Raw genomic sequence first — 18,025 nt, 5'->3', positions numbered from 1 at the left:
TGGAATGTCTCACTTCCCAGGCTACTCACTTGTCTTCTCCTAGGACCACTCCAAATCCCGCATGTTCTACTCTGGTCACTTTGGGATCATACCAGCCAATCATCTGGCCTGCGGCATAAATATTTTGAAGATGTACCGACTGCGAAACAATAAGCATAAACTAAGTTTGAGCATAACGTTGTAAGAGAAAAATACAGTTGGATGGTTAATGGTTAAGAAATGGGCTGGCCTGCTAATACTTTTTAAACCAATATGCTTACTGGACACATGTAAATAAAACAAATATTTTTATTTAAAAGTTAATAACATTTTACAACTTGCAGAACTACATGATTTACGTTAGCTCTTGTTTTTGCTATACTCGGACAGTAAATGGCATTTCTCAGGAGCCCAACCCCTTTAAGACGTGCACAAGGCCAGATAACTGAAAGTGTGCATGGAGAATGACCTGGCGAACCAAGACCTTGCAGAAGACACAAGATAAATGCAAGTCTGCGAGTACAGAAATACCACAAGGTACTCTGGAATCACCTGAGTCAAAGAGCTGTGGATGTGCTTTCCTGGATCAAATGTTATGCCTGCGCCGATTCCAAACCAACCCATAAGCTAAGGGTGCTCTTACCTTCCACTGCCTTGTACCACAGAAACCTGGAGGTATTTGCAACTTCTGATCACATTGTTGGACCAGGTTGGCCAGATTCCAAAACCGTAAGAATCATCTGGACCCTTATAGTTCCAAGAAATCTTACAGTTTAAAGGTTATGATTGATCCAAAACCATCAATGGGAACTCCTAAACCTTAGATTCCAGTAGATACTTCCAGCTGTGTAGTGTCCTAGCCACTGTATAACTTGTTTAATGACTGGCTATTTTCGAAATTAAGACCTATAAAACATGTTATCCCCCAGTGGACATTTTAGCAGACCCCTCAGAAACAAGTTGTGTCTGGTAATTGATCCTATCAATGAGTCGTGTCTCGACAAAGCACCGTAACATTAAGACCACTAGCATCCAAAATGCTACACTATAGATTTTTTTGGGAAGGGACCCTTATTTGAATGGATTAAGCAATTACTTTTAAATTGTAAACTCATTAGATACATCTTTAGCTGACTGAGTTGTCCAGGACTCACTGGACTCGAGTCACAACTATAGCACATTTATTACACAGTATTTTTGTCTGTTAACTCGGGTCCAGCGATGAGGAAGAGGGAGGAAGAAGGAAAAGGAAAGAGAGGAAGAAGAAGAAGAAAGAGGAAGAAGAGGAAGAGGTGGAGAAGGAAGAGGAGGTGGTGGGGTGAGGAGGTGGTGGGGTGGGGAGGTGGTGGGGTGGGGTGGGGAGGTGGTGGTGGGGAGGGAGGTGTTGGAGGAAGTGGTGGTATGGGTGGGGGGGAGGAGGTGGTAGTGGTGGTGGTGGTGAGAGGAGGTGGTGGGGGGAGGAGGTGGTGGTGGTAGTGGTGGTGGAGGAAGTGGTGGTGATGGTGGGGAGGATGTGGTGGTGGGGAGGAGGTGATAGTGGTGGGGGGAGGAGGTGATAGTGGTGGGGGGAGGAGGTGATAGTGGTGGGGGGAGGAGGTGATAGTGGTGGGGGGAGGAGGTGATAGTGGTGGTGGAGGAGGTGATAGTGGTGGTGGGGGAGGTGATCGTGGTGGGGAGGAGGTAGTGGTGGAGGAGGTGGTGGTGGAGGAGGTGGGGGGGGGGAGGTGATAGTGGTGGGGGGAGGAGGTGATAGTGGTGGGGGGAGGTGATAGTGGTGGTGAGGGAGGTGATCGTGGTGGAGGAGGAGGTGGTGGTGGAGGAGGAGGTGGTGGTGGTGGAGGAGGAGGTGGTGGAGGAGGTGGTGGTGGATGAGGTGGTGGTGGTGGTGGAGGAGGTGATAGTGGTGGTGGGGGAGGAGGTGATAGTGGTGGTGGGGGAGGTGATAATGGTGGTGGGGAGGAGGTGGTGGTGGTGGTGGGGAGGAGGTGGTGGTGGTGAGGAGGTGGTGGTGGTGGTGGGGAAGGAGGTGGTGGTGGGGAAGGTGGTGGTGGGGAAGGAGGTGGTGGTGGGGAAGGAGGTGGTGGTGGTGGTGTATGTGTTTCTTACTTGTAATTAAAGGTCTCATCATTCAAAATCACAGGGGCAAATACATTAAGATTACTGAATGTTATTTACTGTGCCAAACAGTATCTCAGCTCCTAAACCCAGCTTCAGCTTGGACTAAGGCTTGACAGCTTGACTTTCAAAAATTCTGTAAAGTCAAGTTCCCAAAAATAGTAACTGTGGTATCAAGCTGGAGTGCATTAGTACTAGTGAGCCTGTGATAGCAGTGGTCACCAACACAAGGTGCTGGCAAGCAAACAGTGACTGCCCCTGTACTGCTGAAAAGTGATTAAATTGACTTCTCCCTTCATGGTGACCACTGGAGAGGATGCCTCTGTACCAATGAATATGGAGGACCATGGCTCCTACCTTCGTACTTCTGATAACCCTTACAGGATCCTAGGCACATTTTCTTGGCGAGACTGGTGAATGCCTAAGCATCAATAATATAAAGAGGTTTACTTCTATGTACTGGTGTTGTTGAACACAAGAATAGTTGACAGTTTGTAGTGGGGACGTCGGTACCAGTGCAAGGTTATTCATTTCTAGCTGAGCTTGGCCCCTTGTGAGTCAACATATAGTGCACCTCTACCTCTAAAGAGATGTTGGTGAGGTCAAATCAATCCCCACAGACAAGGTCCCAGCCTTCCAAAGTTCTTTTCTCTGCTGTTCCGACAGAGGTTGTTGAAGAACGAGGGGTTTTCTTTTCCGCCCCCTGAGGCAGAGCTTGAACTCACTGGTGGAAATTCCTCGATCTATGTGTGGTGTTTCAGAGGGTGTGATCTTGTGGAAGTGGAAGTAATGGGTTCAGAAGCATTTTGCTTCTTAGTGGATTAGGGAGTCTGATGCCCAGCAGTCCAACTCTCCCTCTAATTTAAGGACTACTGAGACCTAAACGAACCGTTCATGGTGAATGTGTGGGCACCGACTTCATGGGAAATTGATATCCAAACTTCTATTAGGTCAGAAACTGTTCTGTGATCTGGAGAGACTCACCAAGCGTGCTCTCATAGATGGAGGATGAGGACAGATTTCCCAGATAGTTAGAGCATATTGTCTATGTTTCTGTGGAAAGAGGGAGGACACACAGACACTTGGGCCCTCATTATGATCCCTACACAACTACTGTTGGAAATTGGAATTGCAAGTTTTGTGGCAATTGCCACATCCCCCACAATTTTTTCCTGAATACCTTTTCACAGGTGAAGCCTGCCAAATTTTGCCAAGGAAAGGTGTGCTGCACAGAGTAATTGAAGAGCTGCTGTGCACCAGGGCTGAAGTCTGCCTGACAGCCAAGTCTCCCAGAGGTGAGGGAGCATCACTTGAAGTCTGTGCTTTTTGATGGCGCTTGGTCTGCTTGAACTCACTGGAAGCCTGGCTGCCTACCTACTGATCCAGGAAAGGAATGTACTTGACCGTGCAAGTGGCGAGACTGTCAAGTAGAAGCTCAGTGTGTTTCCAGAATAAGTACGTCCAAGGGAAAAGGGGGGATGGGGGGGGGGGGGGGGGAGGTTCTACTTTCGTTACTCGGTGTTGTTTCTGTGTGATTGTGACTGTACTAGAAAAGGCATCCGGTGTAGCCTACCATTCTGCCGCAGGCTGAAGAGACTGTTGCAGCAGCTGCCAATGCTGGGAATGAAAACCGTGTCTCAGATGATGTTTGAAAACTTGATCGGCACAGAGGTCGTAGCAGTCAGATACAAGAGATTTGGCCTAGGGGGAAAAAAAACTAAAGAAACTGTGCAAGCTTTGCCAGACTTAGGCCAAGTTCGGAAAGAAGAACACAATCAAGCACAAACTCTCCCTCCTGTCTTACTTCTTTTCCCCTAAAATTCAGTGTAGGCCTCCTAGGGCCCAAAATGATAAATACTAATGTTGCACTGACTGCAGAACCATTACCTATACCCCTTTGGTAGAAAAGGCTATATGCCAGAGCCAACCTAATGGTCTGCATCTTTCAATAGATGGTATGTTCCTACTGCCCCTACAGGACAAAGCAGTCTGAAACGATTCTGCGGGTTTCTGAACCCCGATTCTCAAGTAAAAATGGTTCTGGGCTCAGGACATGCATATTGGACTGAAACCCTCATATACACTTATTGCTCAATGAGATGATGGGAAATAAGTGTGCTTCGCCAAGGGCATGGGTAACCTACTTTTGACAAAAATATTGCGTTTGAAACCTCCACTTGTGTTCACAGGCTTTACAGACTGAGATTGTATGTGCAGGTCACCAGCTCATACACAAAAGTATCCACCTTTTATCACCGTACACACAGGAGCTGGAATGGACTCCCCTATTCATGAGTGGCCCCATGAACCACACCCCCTTGATTTTGCTTTTCTTTCACTCTATACCCTACTCCCTCCTTGTCCCACTCCCACCCCATCACCCCTCCCTTTCCCGTCACTCCGTCCACTTCCCTACCTTCACACCCTCTCTGTCCCCTAACCCACTTTCTGTCTCCTTTTTCTCCCATAGCAACCTTTTGAGGCATGTCCCAGACATGATCAAGTTAAAAGACCTCCATCTACAGCCCAGAAAAAGTAGACTCTGATTGGTGAGTTAACTCCCTTTCCATCTCCAGACGATTTTAAAGATCCGATTTCTTCTACTACGCCACAGGAACAGTTTTGTTCCTTCATTAAGCACTCTTTTAGAAGCTAGTCTATCTGCAAACAATGTGACTATTCTAGGAGATTTCCACTACCATCTTGAAATCCTGGATAATAAAGATAATAAGAAACTCAAACAGATTAGCCAGTTTTGGTCTATCTCAGCTCGTGGATGGCCCCACTCACAGTGTCGGTCATACGCTGGATCAGATTTTTTCAAACAATCCCTCCTTAATACTGGCTGAACGTTGGACACTGACTTGGACGGACCACCAGGCAGTTACTTGTGAGGTAAAAAAACGGCACAATGCTAGGCCAGAAAATATTTGCTATAACGCAGTATAATCTATAGCATGGAACAAAATTTAGACGGAATTACTAATCCAAACTCTTGAGCAGGGGCAGTTAGATGTCGCAGAGGACCTGGATCTAGCTACCAGCCGTTATGAGAGGTGGTTGTCCTCAGCTATATCTCGGTCAGCTCCACTTAAGATTACTCATTTACACAGGGGTAAACCCTCGGCACCATGGTTTTCAGAGAGAATGAGACAGGCATTTAGAAGACAAGAACGAAGATGGCAGAAGGAATATAGTGAGGTAGAAAAATACAAATTAGTTATCAGCATCTATAAACCCCTAATGAAAAATCTAACTACTTCACACAAAAAATTGAGCAAGCAAAAAATGCGACCAAAGAACTTTTCCACGTGTTGTTTAAGCTCGCTTCAGTGCCAGGTAACAACAAATTAGGCAGTAGCCAAAGTTTCTGTAATACACTTGCAAATTATTTCCGTGAGAAAGTTGAGCCAATTTATAATAATTTTGAGTATAATCGCCACAGTGCACAGGAAACTAATAAAACAGATTACTAGGGAGACAGATCAAGTTACTTTCTCCGAGTTCTCCACTCTGGTCAAGACTCAGGTTCTGACGTTTATTCATAGAGCCAAGTCAGATCACCTTTTGATCCTGGCCCCCCTGCCATAATAAAGTTAGCCGCCGATACTATTGCACTCAGCTAACAGACATTTACAAAGTCATGTTTAGGAAGGGGTACTTCCCGAAACAGTGGAAGATGGCTTCCACCCCTCCCTTATTGAAAAAAAACAGTTTGAATCCCACAGATCTCCGTAACTATCAACTTATCTCCTGATTGCCACTTCCAGCAAAATTAGTAGAAAGGGAAATTAACAAACAACTATCAAAATGTATAAATGGCAAATTCTTAAAAAAGCTGCAGCTAGACTGCTTACTAGAATTTTGAAATGTAAGTCAGCTTCTAAAGCTATTCACAATTTACACTGGCTCCCCATCAGGCAGCACACTAAATATGAGGCCCTGTGCATTGTGTTTAATGCTCTGCATGTAGGCAGGCCATCCTATTTCAGACACTGTTTTAAAAGAGACGTGCCATCCAGATACCTGCGCTCATCAGGAGCAAACAACCTGGCCATTCTCTGGATCTACAAGGCCAACTGGGGAGGTAGAAGTTTTGTGCTAGGCACGGCCAGACTTTATAATTAATTCCCCGCAAGTATCAGAGCCATGACTAGCTTACTCATATTTAAAAAGGCACTCAAAACATGGCTTTTGTCTAATTTAGAAGCGGAAACCGAGCCTACCGTGCTGAGCTAGCGCCTTGACACCTTCGGGTATTTGTGCACTTAAAAATGTTGATTAACATAACATATCAAGGCCAGAGGGTTCAAAGCCTCTCCTGCCTTTGATATGCAAACTTGGCTTCCCCCTGACCGGGAGGATTTCACCCCCTGCCCTGAGGCCCATTTAGCACTAGGATAGGCACAAATTTAGATAGTCAAGAGGCTAGTAAGGAGGCATGTTACCCTGCCAGGCTGGACACACTTATAGGGTGAGCAGACTGAAGTGAACACGAAAGAAAGGATTCTACCATCTTGAGGGTGGTGAAATTAGGAACTCTGGGACAGGGTGATGCTCACTCCTCACAGGAAATGGTCATCTAGGGGTGTAGTGACCCCCCCCCCTCCACCAGGAAATCAGATTTGACTACTGGAAACCGAGGAAGAAAGAGGAAGGACCGAACCGAGCGGAAACTGAAAGCTGCAACAAAGATTGGTGCAAACCCCTGCTAGGTGCTTGTACTTTGACCATCGCTGGGACCGCCGTCGCAAAGAGCTGGACATACTCCTCAAAATCCTTGAAGGACTGTCCAGTACCTGGAAAGATCTCCCTTGGAGCAGAGGAGCTGCTTCCCCGCATCTATAGACACAGAAAAGCATCTGCCCGGTCCACCGTGTTGCCGGCCATTGAGCCTACTAAAGGAGCTGCCCAGCACCAATACCCTGGGTTGCAGCAATAAAGGCTTCTTGGTACTCCAATCCGGACTGCAACAGCACACAGACATAGCTACTGTCGAAGGACGTCAGGATCCACAAGGCCAGCACAGAGAGTGGCCCTGCTGTAATGTTTTCCCTCTTCACCAGGTCACCAAGACACAGAGTCAGTCTCTGACCGCAGCAACTCGTTACCTCAAAGCACCCCAGCACCTGAACCCCACAGCCCAAGTCCGATAGAGACAACGGTGCCAACGGGGTCCTGAGACCCTCAAAAGCGGAGTTCATTACTCAGCACTTGCAGCCTATTTCTGCAGGGACCGAAAAGCATGAGAGTCTTCAGCAGCGTGACACCGCTGTTCAGAGCCCCAACGCACACGAGCCCCCAGCTTGAGTTTGATTGGATGGACGGTGTCCCTGTGTGCCCAAGACTCTCAAGACCTGATCTCCCCCCTTTGGGTTCAGCCGGACTGGCCCCCCATTCCCTGCATTTCCACAGGACCGTTTCCAAGTGAAGTGAACGGGGCAGCCGACATCGAAACACACCTCGGCACCCAGGTGCCCCAGTACCACCAGAGGTGACCTATTCATGCTGCATTGGACCTTGCCACAGCCTCAACTTAAGTCCACGGGAACCGTCCTGCAAGTCGTTGCTAAGTGACCCTATGCAGTATATGTTTATTTACCACAGGATAATATTACCGCTTGAAGTCCACAGTATAAGATTATTTTATTGTGACTTAAAAACTGATAACTTAAAAAGTACATACCCAATTACAATTTAGTGTCTAAATTTAAATAAAACCGTTATTTTTATCAATTGGTGTCAGATTTTTTATGGAGTGCGTGACTGGTTTACTGACTTTATGTGTTCAATAAGTGCTGAATACTATCCTCTAATGAGCCTGAACTGCTCGCCCACACTACCACAAAAGAGAGTATTTGGGTATGTTACTTGTGCCTCTGTAAACCAATATGTGTTGCCTGGACTCTACACAGCACACTTCATTTTGGTTCATTATATAGAGTGCCAGCTTCCTACATAACCATATTGTGGTGCATTTTGTTAAGGCTAAAAAACCACTTGAAGGACTAGTAGTCAGTGACTCAACTGCTGAACTGGAAAGTTATGTTTTTTGTTGGAATTACTCTGATATACACGATTCTTTCCTATAGTCCTGCTAAATTTTTAAGTCAAATCAGAGACTGAAATGTTTTCTTTTTTAGCTGGTTCATCCTCTGATGCACAGAGGATTCTTCATACTCTGGATATTATGCACTGACTTAAAATGTATCTCGTTGATATTAACGAAAGTAGATTCTGTGGCAAGTAGTCGTCAACTACGTTGTCCCATTTCCTGTGACCCGGGTCTCCAAGATTTGATTGTACACGGGATTGACCCTTGAAACTCTGACCACTATGCAGATGCTTGTCATTCCTGGAATCTTTTTCATGAGCATGCAGTAACAGCCTAAGTGTTGTTTGAATTGCATTCAGAATTAAATCCATTTGGACATTATCTGGACTATGCCTGGCCAGGTGATCCCTGGCCAGCGAAACAATACAGGATACTGGCTGAGTGGCTTAATCCATCACTTAATGCCATCTAGAATTCCTCACTAAGACAGGGGGTTTTCCCATCGGCCTGGAAACACGTGTTTCTTCTCCCAATATTGAAAAAACCTAACGCTGACCCTGAAGTCACCAGTAACTACAGGCCCATTTTTCTGCTTCCTGCCGCCGCTAACGTTTTAGAGAAATTAGCCCATCAGCAGCTTGCGGCTTTAATGGAGTCCAATGGACTACTGCATGACTCCCAGTCCGGCTTTTGCCCTGGCTTCAGTACTGAATCTGTGTTGAGATGGCTCCATTCGCTGGGCGGTGGATGGAGGGTCTGCGACCATGCTGGTGCTTCTCAACCTGTCAGCGGCGTTTGACACGGTGTCTCATCCCATCTTATGGATCGCCTTAAACGGATTAGCATCCAGGGGACGGCGCTGGACTGGGTCGCGTCTTACCTTCATGGCCGAGAACAACAGGTCTCGATCCACCCTTTCACCTCCTCCGCTAAACCATTAAGATGAGGGGTCCGCAGGGTTCGGTTCTGAGCCCACTACTCTTTAATATCTATTTGACACCACTGGTGGAGCTCATTGCTAAAACTGGGATCAAGGTGACATCCTATGCTGATGATACTCAACTGATGTTCACCTTCAGCTGGGTATCGGCATCTACCTTTGACTCACTTAAAGACTGCCTCAAAAACATCTCTGCCTGGATGAGCAGCAACTTTTTAAAGCTTAACGCTGACAAAACGGAGGTCTTGTTTTTTTAACCAAGCTGTACCGCTCCCGACGACCTTGTGGTGGCCAGCTGAACTGGGATCCGACCCTACACCTAAGGACTTGGTCAAGAATTTGGGAGTCAGGTGGGACAAAGACCTGTCCCTCGCTACCCACGTTCTACTTGGATCTGCGGCATTATGCCACATGCCTTACATGTAGTAAAAGGGAAGGTCTGGGGTCTGGCAAATGGTTGCACTTGCCAGGTCGACATGACAGTTTAAAACTGCACAGTCAGAAACTGCTGTGGCAGGTCTGAGACATGTTTGCAGGGTACTAAGGAGGGTGGCACAATCAGTGCTGCAGGTCCACTAGTAGCATTTGATTTACAGGGCCTGGGCACATACTTTACTAAGGACTTACTACTAAATCAAATATGGCAATCATGAATAAACCAATCACCAATATAACTTACACAGAGATATGTACTTTAGTACTCGTTAGCAGTGGTAAAAGGGTCAGAGAAATTAGGAGGAAGAAGGCAAAAGGTTTAGGGATCACCCTGCAAAAAGGGTCAGGTTCAACAGCTATGTTGCGGTGCATCACCTTGTGGCATCTGACAGCCTGAGCCTGAAAGAATGGAAAATGGGAAGTCAGAGTCCCATGGCTGTCGTCAAACCACTAACATTAAGTCAAAGGTTACAAGCTCATTGTTAAGAACAAGTATTTTAGCCATAGAATAACATTATAAACTCCTTCAGGTCTGGGGCTCACGCAGGTTAGTTGCCTTATCAGCTTTGTTAATATGACAGAGGTATACATTACTCAGAACCCTGTTAGCTGAATTACTGGTCCATCCCAATGCATTTAGGATAAAGAATGAATCAAGAGAGGGCAAGTGATCAATATATGAAGACTGAGGTGGAGGGTGATGTTGGTATTTCACCAAAGTATAGGTATGACATCTCGGAAATGACATATTTAACAGGCTCCTTGGGAAAATGCACAGAACAATGAAGTGATGAACATGTAAAGGAAAACCAGTATCGCTGGAAAGAATCTCGGCAGGCCCAAAAAGCTGAAACTGAAACGGAAAACAGAAAGTGCCTTCACAATAAACTCCAGCCACTCCACAAAGTCAGCTACCATGATGCAAAGGAGTGGCTGCAGCGCAGAACCTTATACTCTCAGTTGTCTATTTGAAGTACTGTACATATCTATGATTCATTACTAGGTAAAGAACAACATGCATTACTGGTAACTAGTAAAAGAACTTTGGCAGATATTAAAGGTCTTGGCTCATCATTTGTTAAAAAACCAAAATACGTAGAATGGGTCAACTAGTGCTATCAACCTTCGAGAATGATCAAATGGTTCATGAAAGAGGAAAATTAACAGGTGGGTTGCAACACTGATCATAACATCTGATATCAAAACATATTTGAAAGGGAGAATAACGGTGCTGGTAAATATTGACTTTAGTAAATATTGTATTCACTCACCTGCCCACTGTCTACCACATAGATGAGAATATCGCCTTTCTCCTCAAACAGCCTTTGTTTGAGGGCAGCTAGATCCGACGTGTCATACGTGTACCCTCCATCAGATTTCACGATTGTTAAAGGAACTGTGCATCCTGGGGGGAATACAATCTTGCGCCCTTCGTCCATTTGAACTAGACCTTCAAGGAAGGAGAAAAGGATGCCATATTAGCTGTACGTGAGGGACAAGTCTACTATTTGGTGACACGTCCTGCTAGAGAGAATGATAAAAATAATCACGATCCCATGTGCCTCATAACACTACATTTAAAAAGGATAATGTACTGAAGCCACTAGCCAGTCTCTGCTTGAAATTGTATTATATAATCTCTGAGTTTAATATATGAAACACAGTTTGATGCAGTATATCTGATAATCATAAAATATATGTTTCCAGGACATTTCACTATTCAAAGCGGTCCAAATCCCAATGCATTTCCGGTCATAACGATCCTTCATCAGGGGGAAACTGAATCAAAGAAAATCAAGAACATAAAACATTGAACTCTAGTAGAAACACGCATACTGCACCCCGTGAAAAACATATGCTTTAAGCTGCAGCCATTGGCATGTAAGTTGAGAGCTTAGAACCAAATCACCACTAAACAAAATCAAAACACATCAAAGAGCGTGGGCTGAAAAACTCCAAGATGACGTGTGACAGCATGCAACTAAATCATATGTTAAACAAGCATTGGCATAGCCAATAGGTTTCGCCTTTGGGACCTTATAAGTGTTTAGCCATGCAACAGTTGCATAACTAAATACTTATAAGGTACCAAAAGCGAGACCCATTGGCTATGCAAAGCGGCCGTGAACGTGATCAAACATCAAAGCGACCGTGGGGCCACGAAAGTGAAAGTAATCGCTATAAAGCGAGGCGCACGCGCCCGCGCTATGCACTGTAGCTCTAGGCTGGCCTGGTAGCACTTTTTGGAGCCCTCTCAATAAGTCTCGCCAGACCAGCGCATGCGCTAGGTCAGGCGAGACCTAAAAATGACAGCGTGCAACAACCTGCCACCACTTGCTACCCATAACTCTCAAGAGCCCGAAGGCTAAATGTAGGCTCAGTAACAACGTTACCGATACTAATCTAAAAGATAAGAAAAGGAAAAAGTGAAAACTTCATCAAATCCACATTGATGCATGCTCTTACTACCCTGCTAAAGATTGTATACGCTTGTGAGCCCCATGACCTGAAAAATACTGGATTTATTCACAAATTCTGAGCCGGTAAATGAATGTCAGCCCTGAACCTGGGAACAAAGGTGTTTACAAAATAAATCACATGAAAAATGAAACAAGTAAAATAAATGAGTGCACCAACCCATAATGTATATTAAAAAGGATATTGAAAAACGAGAAGCATGAATAAACAAACTTATGTGCTGATTAGCTGAAACAGGTGCCTTTTTGGAACAAAAATAAATAAAAATCGGCAAGTGAAGAAATGATCAAGCGATCAATGACTTTTAAATAGCAAAATACTAAACCTGCTGTAATGGGTTAGCATAATTCACTGATAAGAACCCTCATGTTATGATAATCAATACAATATGACCAATTCATCAGACACCTAAAAAAACATGAATGAACCTTAAAGACGGAAAGAAACTCACAACCGTGTATATTCAGAAAACATGACTGAGTGTCTTATTCATCCCATTCGACTGCAAAATGCCCAATGACTTTATCCAAAATATCTCTCTTTGTACACGTTTTTTGCTGTGGTCTGTAACTAGATTATGTTTGCTGATTTCCAGAATTGTAATTGACTGGTATTATGTCAGTGTCCCACCCAGCGTACAGCTACACTGGATTTTTTGTATTGCTTTTGAATGTTACTTTTGTGTTCCATAATAGCCAGTCTATGTCCTTAAGACCCAACAATACTAAGGTGGTCCCTCCTCAAGATCAGAACATGGCAAGTCACACACAAACAAGTTATTGAAATCCTGTTGTCCGTTGCAACTATATGGGCATTCACTAAGAAATTAGCCATATACACAATACACATATACAGGAACAAGATCTTCAATAAAGAGGATAAAAGGCCAAAGAAAAGATGGTCACCAGTCTATTAATTATACTTAAATGTGGCCTAACTTATAGTAAGGTCAAGGAGAATCTAGTCATATAGTCCCATCCCACTTACTGTAGGTGTAACCCCGTGTGCCTCACCTGCACTTCATAACGCTGCCAAATAGCAAAGATTTAGTTGGTCGTGAACGGCAGGGATGCAGGCTTGTTATAAGCGAGCCTAGGACTTGGAGTACAAGATTTATAATACTTTCTTTACTCTTCTACCCTCTTTGATTTCCAAATGTGACCCAATCAGCTTTCGTAAAAAATTCCAGATGCTTGGCTCCTACGCGCGCTTCTGCAGCTATAAGCTAGAACCATTTCTGCTTCCAAACAAACATATTTTTAAAGGGAGAGATAGAGCACTCTTTTCCTTGTTTCCAGGCACAACTTTGCATTGGGGAATGAACATGGGCCTAGAACTATAATTTGGAAGAATGGGGTCCTTGGCGTAGCTATAAAATTAACCCACTTAATAGCCAATTTGTCAAACTTTTTCTTCAAATGAAAGGCTTGTAACCCTTTTTCCCTTACAACCGAAGACAATAAAAATTAAACAACAAGACAATAACATAATAAAATACAACTTTTTAAAACTATAACAACTATCTTGAATAAGGAAGAGTGCCATTTAAAGTATAATAACTGATGACATTTACCTTTATCTTCAAATTCTTTCACAACAGCATCCATTCTGTCCTGGTAAAATGACTCTCCCCTTTCAATGATGAGGATTCCTAGGCAATCATAGATTTTCTGGAACTCTGGATGAGACAAACAAAGAAACTCACAAACCATTCTTTACAAAAAGAACAGCAGTTCAGCTCTGCACTCAATTATGAGTAGAGCACAAGCAGCTATTTTATTTATAACAAATCATAATTATGCCAGGATCGACATAAAAACACATTTTGGAAACATTTTATTTCTTTACATTTGCGATATAACAATACATTTTAACCCCTTCGCTGCCAGGCCTTTTCCCCCTCCTGTGCCACGCCCTTTTTTGGCTATTTGGGGTAGTGCGCGCAGAGGCCCCTGTAACTTTTTGACCACATAAGGTATCCATGCCAAATTTGCGTCCTTTTCTTCCAACATCATGGGGATTCTGAGGGTACTCAGGGTTTGTGGATTCCCCTGGAGGGGTCACAGAAATTAGCCAAAACCACAGCAAAATTTAGTTTTTTTGGCGGGAAAATGGGAAAAACGGGCTGCAAATGAAAGCATCTGGGTTTTTCCCTGCAAGTGTTATCAAAAAAGGGTTTGTGGGGCTGAAATCACCATTTTCCCAGCTTTTAGGGGATACCAGCCTTTTGTCAGAAACCCAACATTTTTTACACAGTTTTGGCATTTTTCTGGGACATAGCCTATTTTTGCTATTTTTTGTGCTTTCGACCTCCTTCCAGTTAATGGTAGAAATGGGTACAAAAGCAATAATGGATCCTGGAAAGCTATACATTTTGGAGAAGTAGACAATTCTGAATTCAGCAAGGGGTCATTTGTGTAGATCCATCAAGGTTTCTTTATAGAAACTAACAGATATAGGATATATTGAAAATTTGTTGAAAAAAAGCACCTTTTGTGTCAACGTTTTCACCTGTAACTTCTTCTAATTTTGACAGCTCTTTGAAAGCAATATACCGTTACATCCGCTGGACATTTCTGGTTGTGGGGATATATAGGACTTGTAGGTTCACCAAGAACCCGACGAACCCAGAGCCAAAAACTGAGCAGCAACTTGCAATGGTTTTTTATTATGTACCGGGTATATAGTAATTATTCTGTAAAAATGTGTACATGGAAAAATCGGTATGAAAGACACCTATGTATTTCTGAAATGGGAACAAAATATAGAGTTTAGAAACAGTAGATATTTGCACATTTCCGAAATTGGGAATACTCATACTAGCATGAGAATTATCAGTCGTTTTTTAGAATGACTTCTTTTTTACACAATGTCTTTCATTTGGAAGGCAGAAATGCATCGAAAGTCAATAGGTAATAACAGTTCCTTTACAAATCTGAATTACCGTAAGTCTCCCGATAAAAATGGACCTCACTTGTAGGGGTAGGCATAGTGCCCACGACAGGAAATGGCTCAAAACCCAACGTGAACACACCACATTTTCACAATGCAAAATTACCCTTTTTTAGCAAAGTGCCTAGCAGTAGGTTTTGAACCATAGCTCTGCCGGCACCTAGGGAAACCTAGCAAACCTATACATTTTTGAAAACTAGACATCCAGGGGAATCCAGGATGGGGTGACTTGACTGCCTCCCACCAGGTTCTGCTAACCAGAATCCCTTGCAAACCTAAAAAATTGCCAAAAAAAACCACATTTTCCCCACATTTCTCTGGTGGAAAGTTCTGGAATCTGCGTGGATCCACAAATTTCCACCCACCCCGCATTCCCCAAAGTCTTCCGAGAAAAATGGTACCTCACTTGTTTGGGTCGGCCTAGTGACTGCGAAAGGAAACGGCGCAAAACGTAACGTGGACACACCTCAATTTCACAGCGAAAAATGACCCTTTTTTGGCAAAGTCCCTAGCTGTAGTTTTTGAACCATAGCTCTGCCGGAACCTAGGGAAACCTAGCAAACCTATACATTTTTTAAAACTAGACACCCAGAAGAATCCAGGATGGGGTGACTTGACTACCTCCCACAAGGTTCTGTTACCCAGAATCCCTTGTAAACCTAAAAAATTGCCAAAAAAAAACACATTTTCCCCACATTTCTGAAGAAAGACAGTGATTATTGGGGGGTGGGATGGGGGCATGGGCCTGCCCGTTTTGGGCAGCCCCCACCCCTATTTGTATTTTTTATAAAATTCCCTGGTGTCTAGTGGGCTTTTTGCCCCCCCCAGGGGGGCAGATTGGGGGCTACTGCCCCCATCTGCCCCCCAGGGGGGGCAAAAAGACTAAATAATGCAAAAATATTTGGGGGGAGCAAAGGGCCTTGCCCAAGGGGCCGCTCCCCCCTCCCTGGTGTCTAGTGGGTGGATCCCTGCTTGGGGATCGCCCTCCTGTGGCGATCCCCAAGCAGGGATCCACTGGGGAGGGGTACCATTGGAAAGGGGAGATTCTCCCCTTTCCAACGATACCTCTCCCGTCTTTCTACGTGCTCAGGGGGCTGAGATAGCCCCCTGAACACGTAGAAAGTGAAACTGAAATGAGCCTCTTGGCTCATTTCAGTTTCACTTTCACTGTAATGACGTCGGCGCGACGTGCGCGCCGATCGTCATTAGAGTGAAAAGGCGGGGGGGGGGCCTCGGGAGCTGGGGAAGCTCTTCCCCAGCTCCCGAGGCTATTTTGCATGAAAGGGAATCCCTCTGGTGCCCGCACCAGAGGGATTCCCCAGGGTATGCCTCATGACGAGCTGGACTTGTCATGGGCACAGCGCGACTGTGCTCCATGACGAGTCCAGCTCGTCCTGGGCATACAAGGGGTTAAATCTGAACACTAGGAAAAGCTAAAAGGCAAAATAACCTGATCAATCTATTTAAAATGTTTTGCATGCATACCCCTGACCTTATAAAGAAATTCAAGGACCACAAGCACTGACAAACCCAACAGGTCTCACCATTAAAAAGTGAGCGCCAAGCTACTGGCTTTGCCAAGCTTGTTAGCCTTGGTAGTGCCAAAAAGATAAACAAGCAATGGTAAAGCAAGTAGGTTTCGCCTTTACAATTTTCTTTTCTACATTGCTTAACGTAAAATAAAAAAGAGTGTATATATATATATATATATATATATATATATATATATATATATATAATCTACTGGCGGTCGCCAGTAGATAGTTATAGTTAGGACCGTGTTTCCATAGGAAATCCGCAACATTCTATTTGGAATAACTTTGGCGCCGGTTGACGAATCCTCGCGAAATTTTCAAAATAGGTGGGGCGCTCCACTCCGCTCCTACCCTGAAAGTGTCGGGGGGATTCGTCAAGCGGGGGCTGAGAAAAAAGGGGGGTCCCAAAACATGTTTTCCCCATGCAATTTTCCATAGGGACCTTTAGTCCAAGGTACAGGCCGAACGGCTGAACAGAATTACTTGAAATTTGGCAGAGAGGTAGTCCTCAGCTCAGGGAAGTGCCTTTTGCAGGTCTGGTGTCAATCTGTTCAGTAGTTCCTGAGAAAATCAAAAGTAAAATCATATATATATGTGGGCGGAGCCTAACCACACATCTCATCCTGAGATCTGATTGGCTGTCAGCACTTCATCCAAGAAGTGTTGGCAGCCATCTTGGGACCAATATACATGATAGCACCCCATTAAAAAACATTGCAGTTAATAGAAGGTTTTAAGACTTTAGTTACATTATAAATCATTTGTTGATGGTACCATACTCATTTTAGGAATTGTGGTATGTTCTAAGGTGATTTCACCATGTGAAAAAGCCTTCTGCTGGGATATCATGATTGAGAGAAAAATATTTTCTCATGCTTTTCCCACAGAGGTTTGGAAGGTGATCTATAAGCTAAACTGAGAGCTTATTTTCTGTAAATTCACATTATCTTTCTCAGTCATGTGAGAATGAAGTCTGACATTCTCAGTAAAACATGTACATCCAACAAGGGCAGAGACTGTCAGTTGATTCCTTTGTGTTCTACTGCAGCTTCCCAGAGTGTTCCAAAGAACAACTAGAGCGCTAACAGTCCTACTTATGATAAACGTATGGCACACCTGAAGCCATCTTGCTTGGATTAAAGTGGTAACTCTTAAAACATTTAATTTAAAAAGGAACAAAATGAGGGGGTTCATTTTTCCATAACAAGTATGATTAGTGCTGCAGAAAGAAAAACTAGGGCACATTTTGACTTCTGAAATCCTCTTTTATTTAATTAAAAAATTCTGACATGCAGACTGAAACATGCACTTTCGATACCAGCAGCGGTTTTACCTGGTGAGCAGTAGCTTTACTACAGTGATCTAATGAGCAAAAAGAGTGCTAACATTCTGAATTTATGGCAAATGTGTGACACATCTGAATGCCTTCTTGATGGAATCAAAGTAAAAAACTGAAAGTATTTCCTACTGAGGAGACTGCAGTAAATGAGGAAATTAGGAAACTTCATAACACATAAGTCTCCCAAGATGGCCACC

The 18,025-nt window shown here is 44.1% G+C and overlaps 1 protein-coding gene across 2 annotated transcripts in view; it reads right to left on the bottom strand.

Moving 5' to 3' along the window:
- RARS1 (arginyl-tRNA synthetase 1) overlaps nt 1-18,025 on the bottom strand; it is a 219,223-nt gene that overhangs the window by 87,638 nt on the left and 113,560 nt on the right. For both annotated transcript variants that reach the window (XM_085617844.1, XM_085617845.1), the window contains exons 9-11: nt 13,576-13,680; nt 10,796-10,974; nt 30-139 (exon numbers count right to left, since the gene is read on the bottom strand). In XM_085617844.1, coding sequence (XP_085473970.1) covers nt 30-139; nt 10,796-10,974; nt 13,576-13,680 — 394 coding nt within the window. The remainder of the gene's footprint in view (nt 1-29; nt 140-10,795; nt 10,975-13,575; nt 13,681-18,025) is intronic.

The sequence above is a fragment of the Triturus cristatus genome, chromosome 7 (assembly GCF_964204655.1).
Source record: "Triturus cristatus chromosome 7, aTriCri1.1, whole genome shotgun sequence".
NCBI lineage: Eukaryota > Metazoa > Chordata > Amphibia > Caudata > Salamandridae > Triturus > Triturus cristatus.
This window is presented reverse-complemented; position numbering and strand designations above follow the sequence as displayed.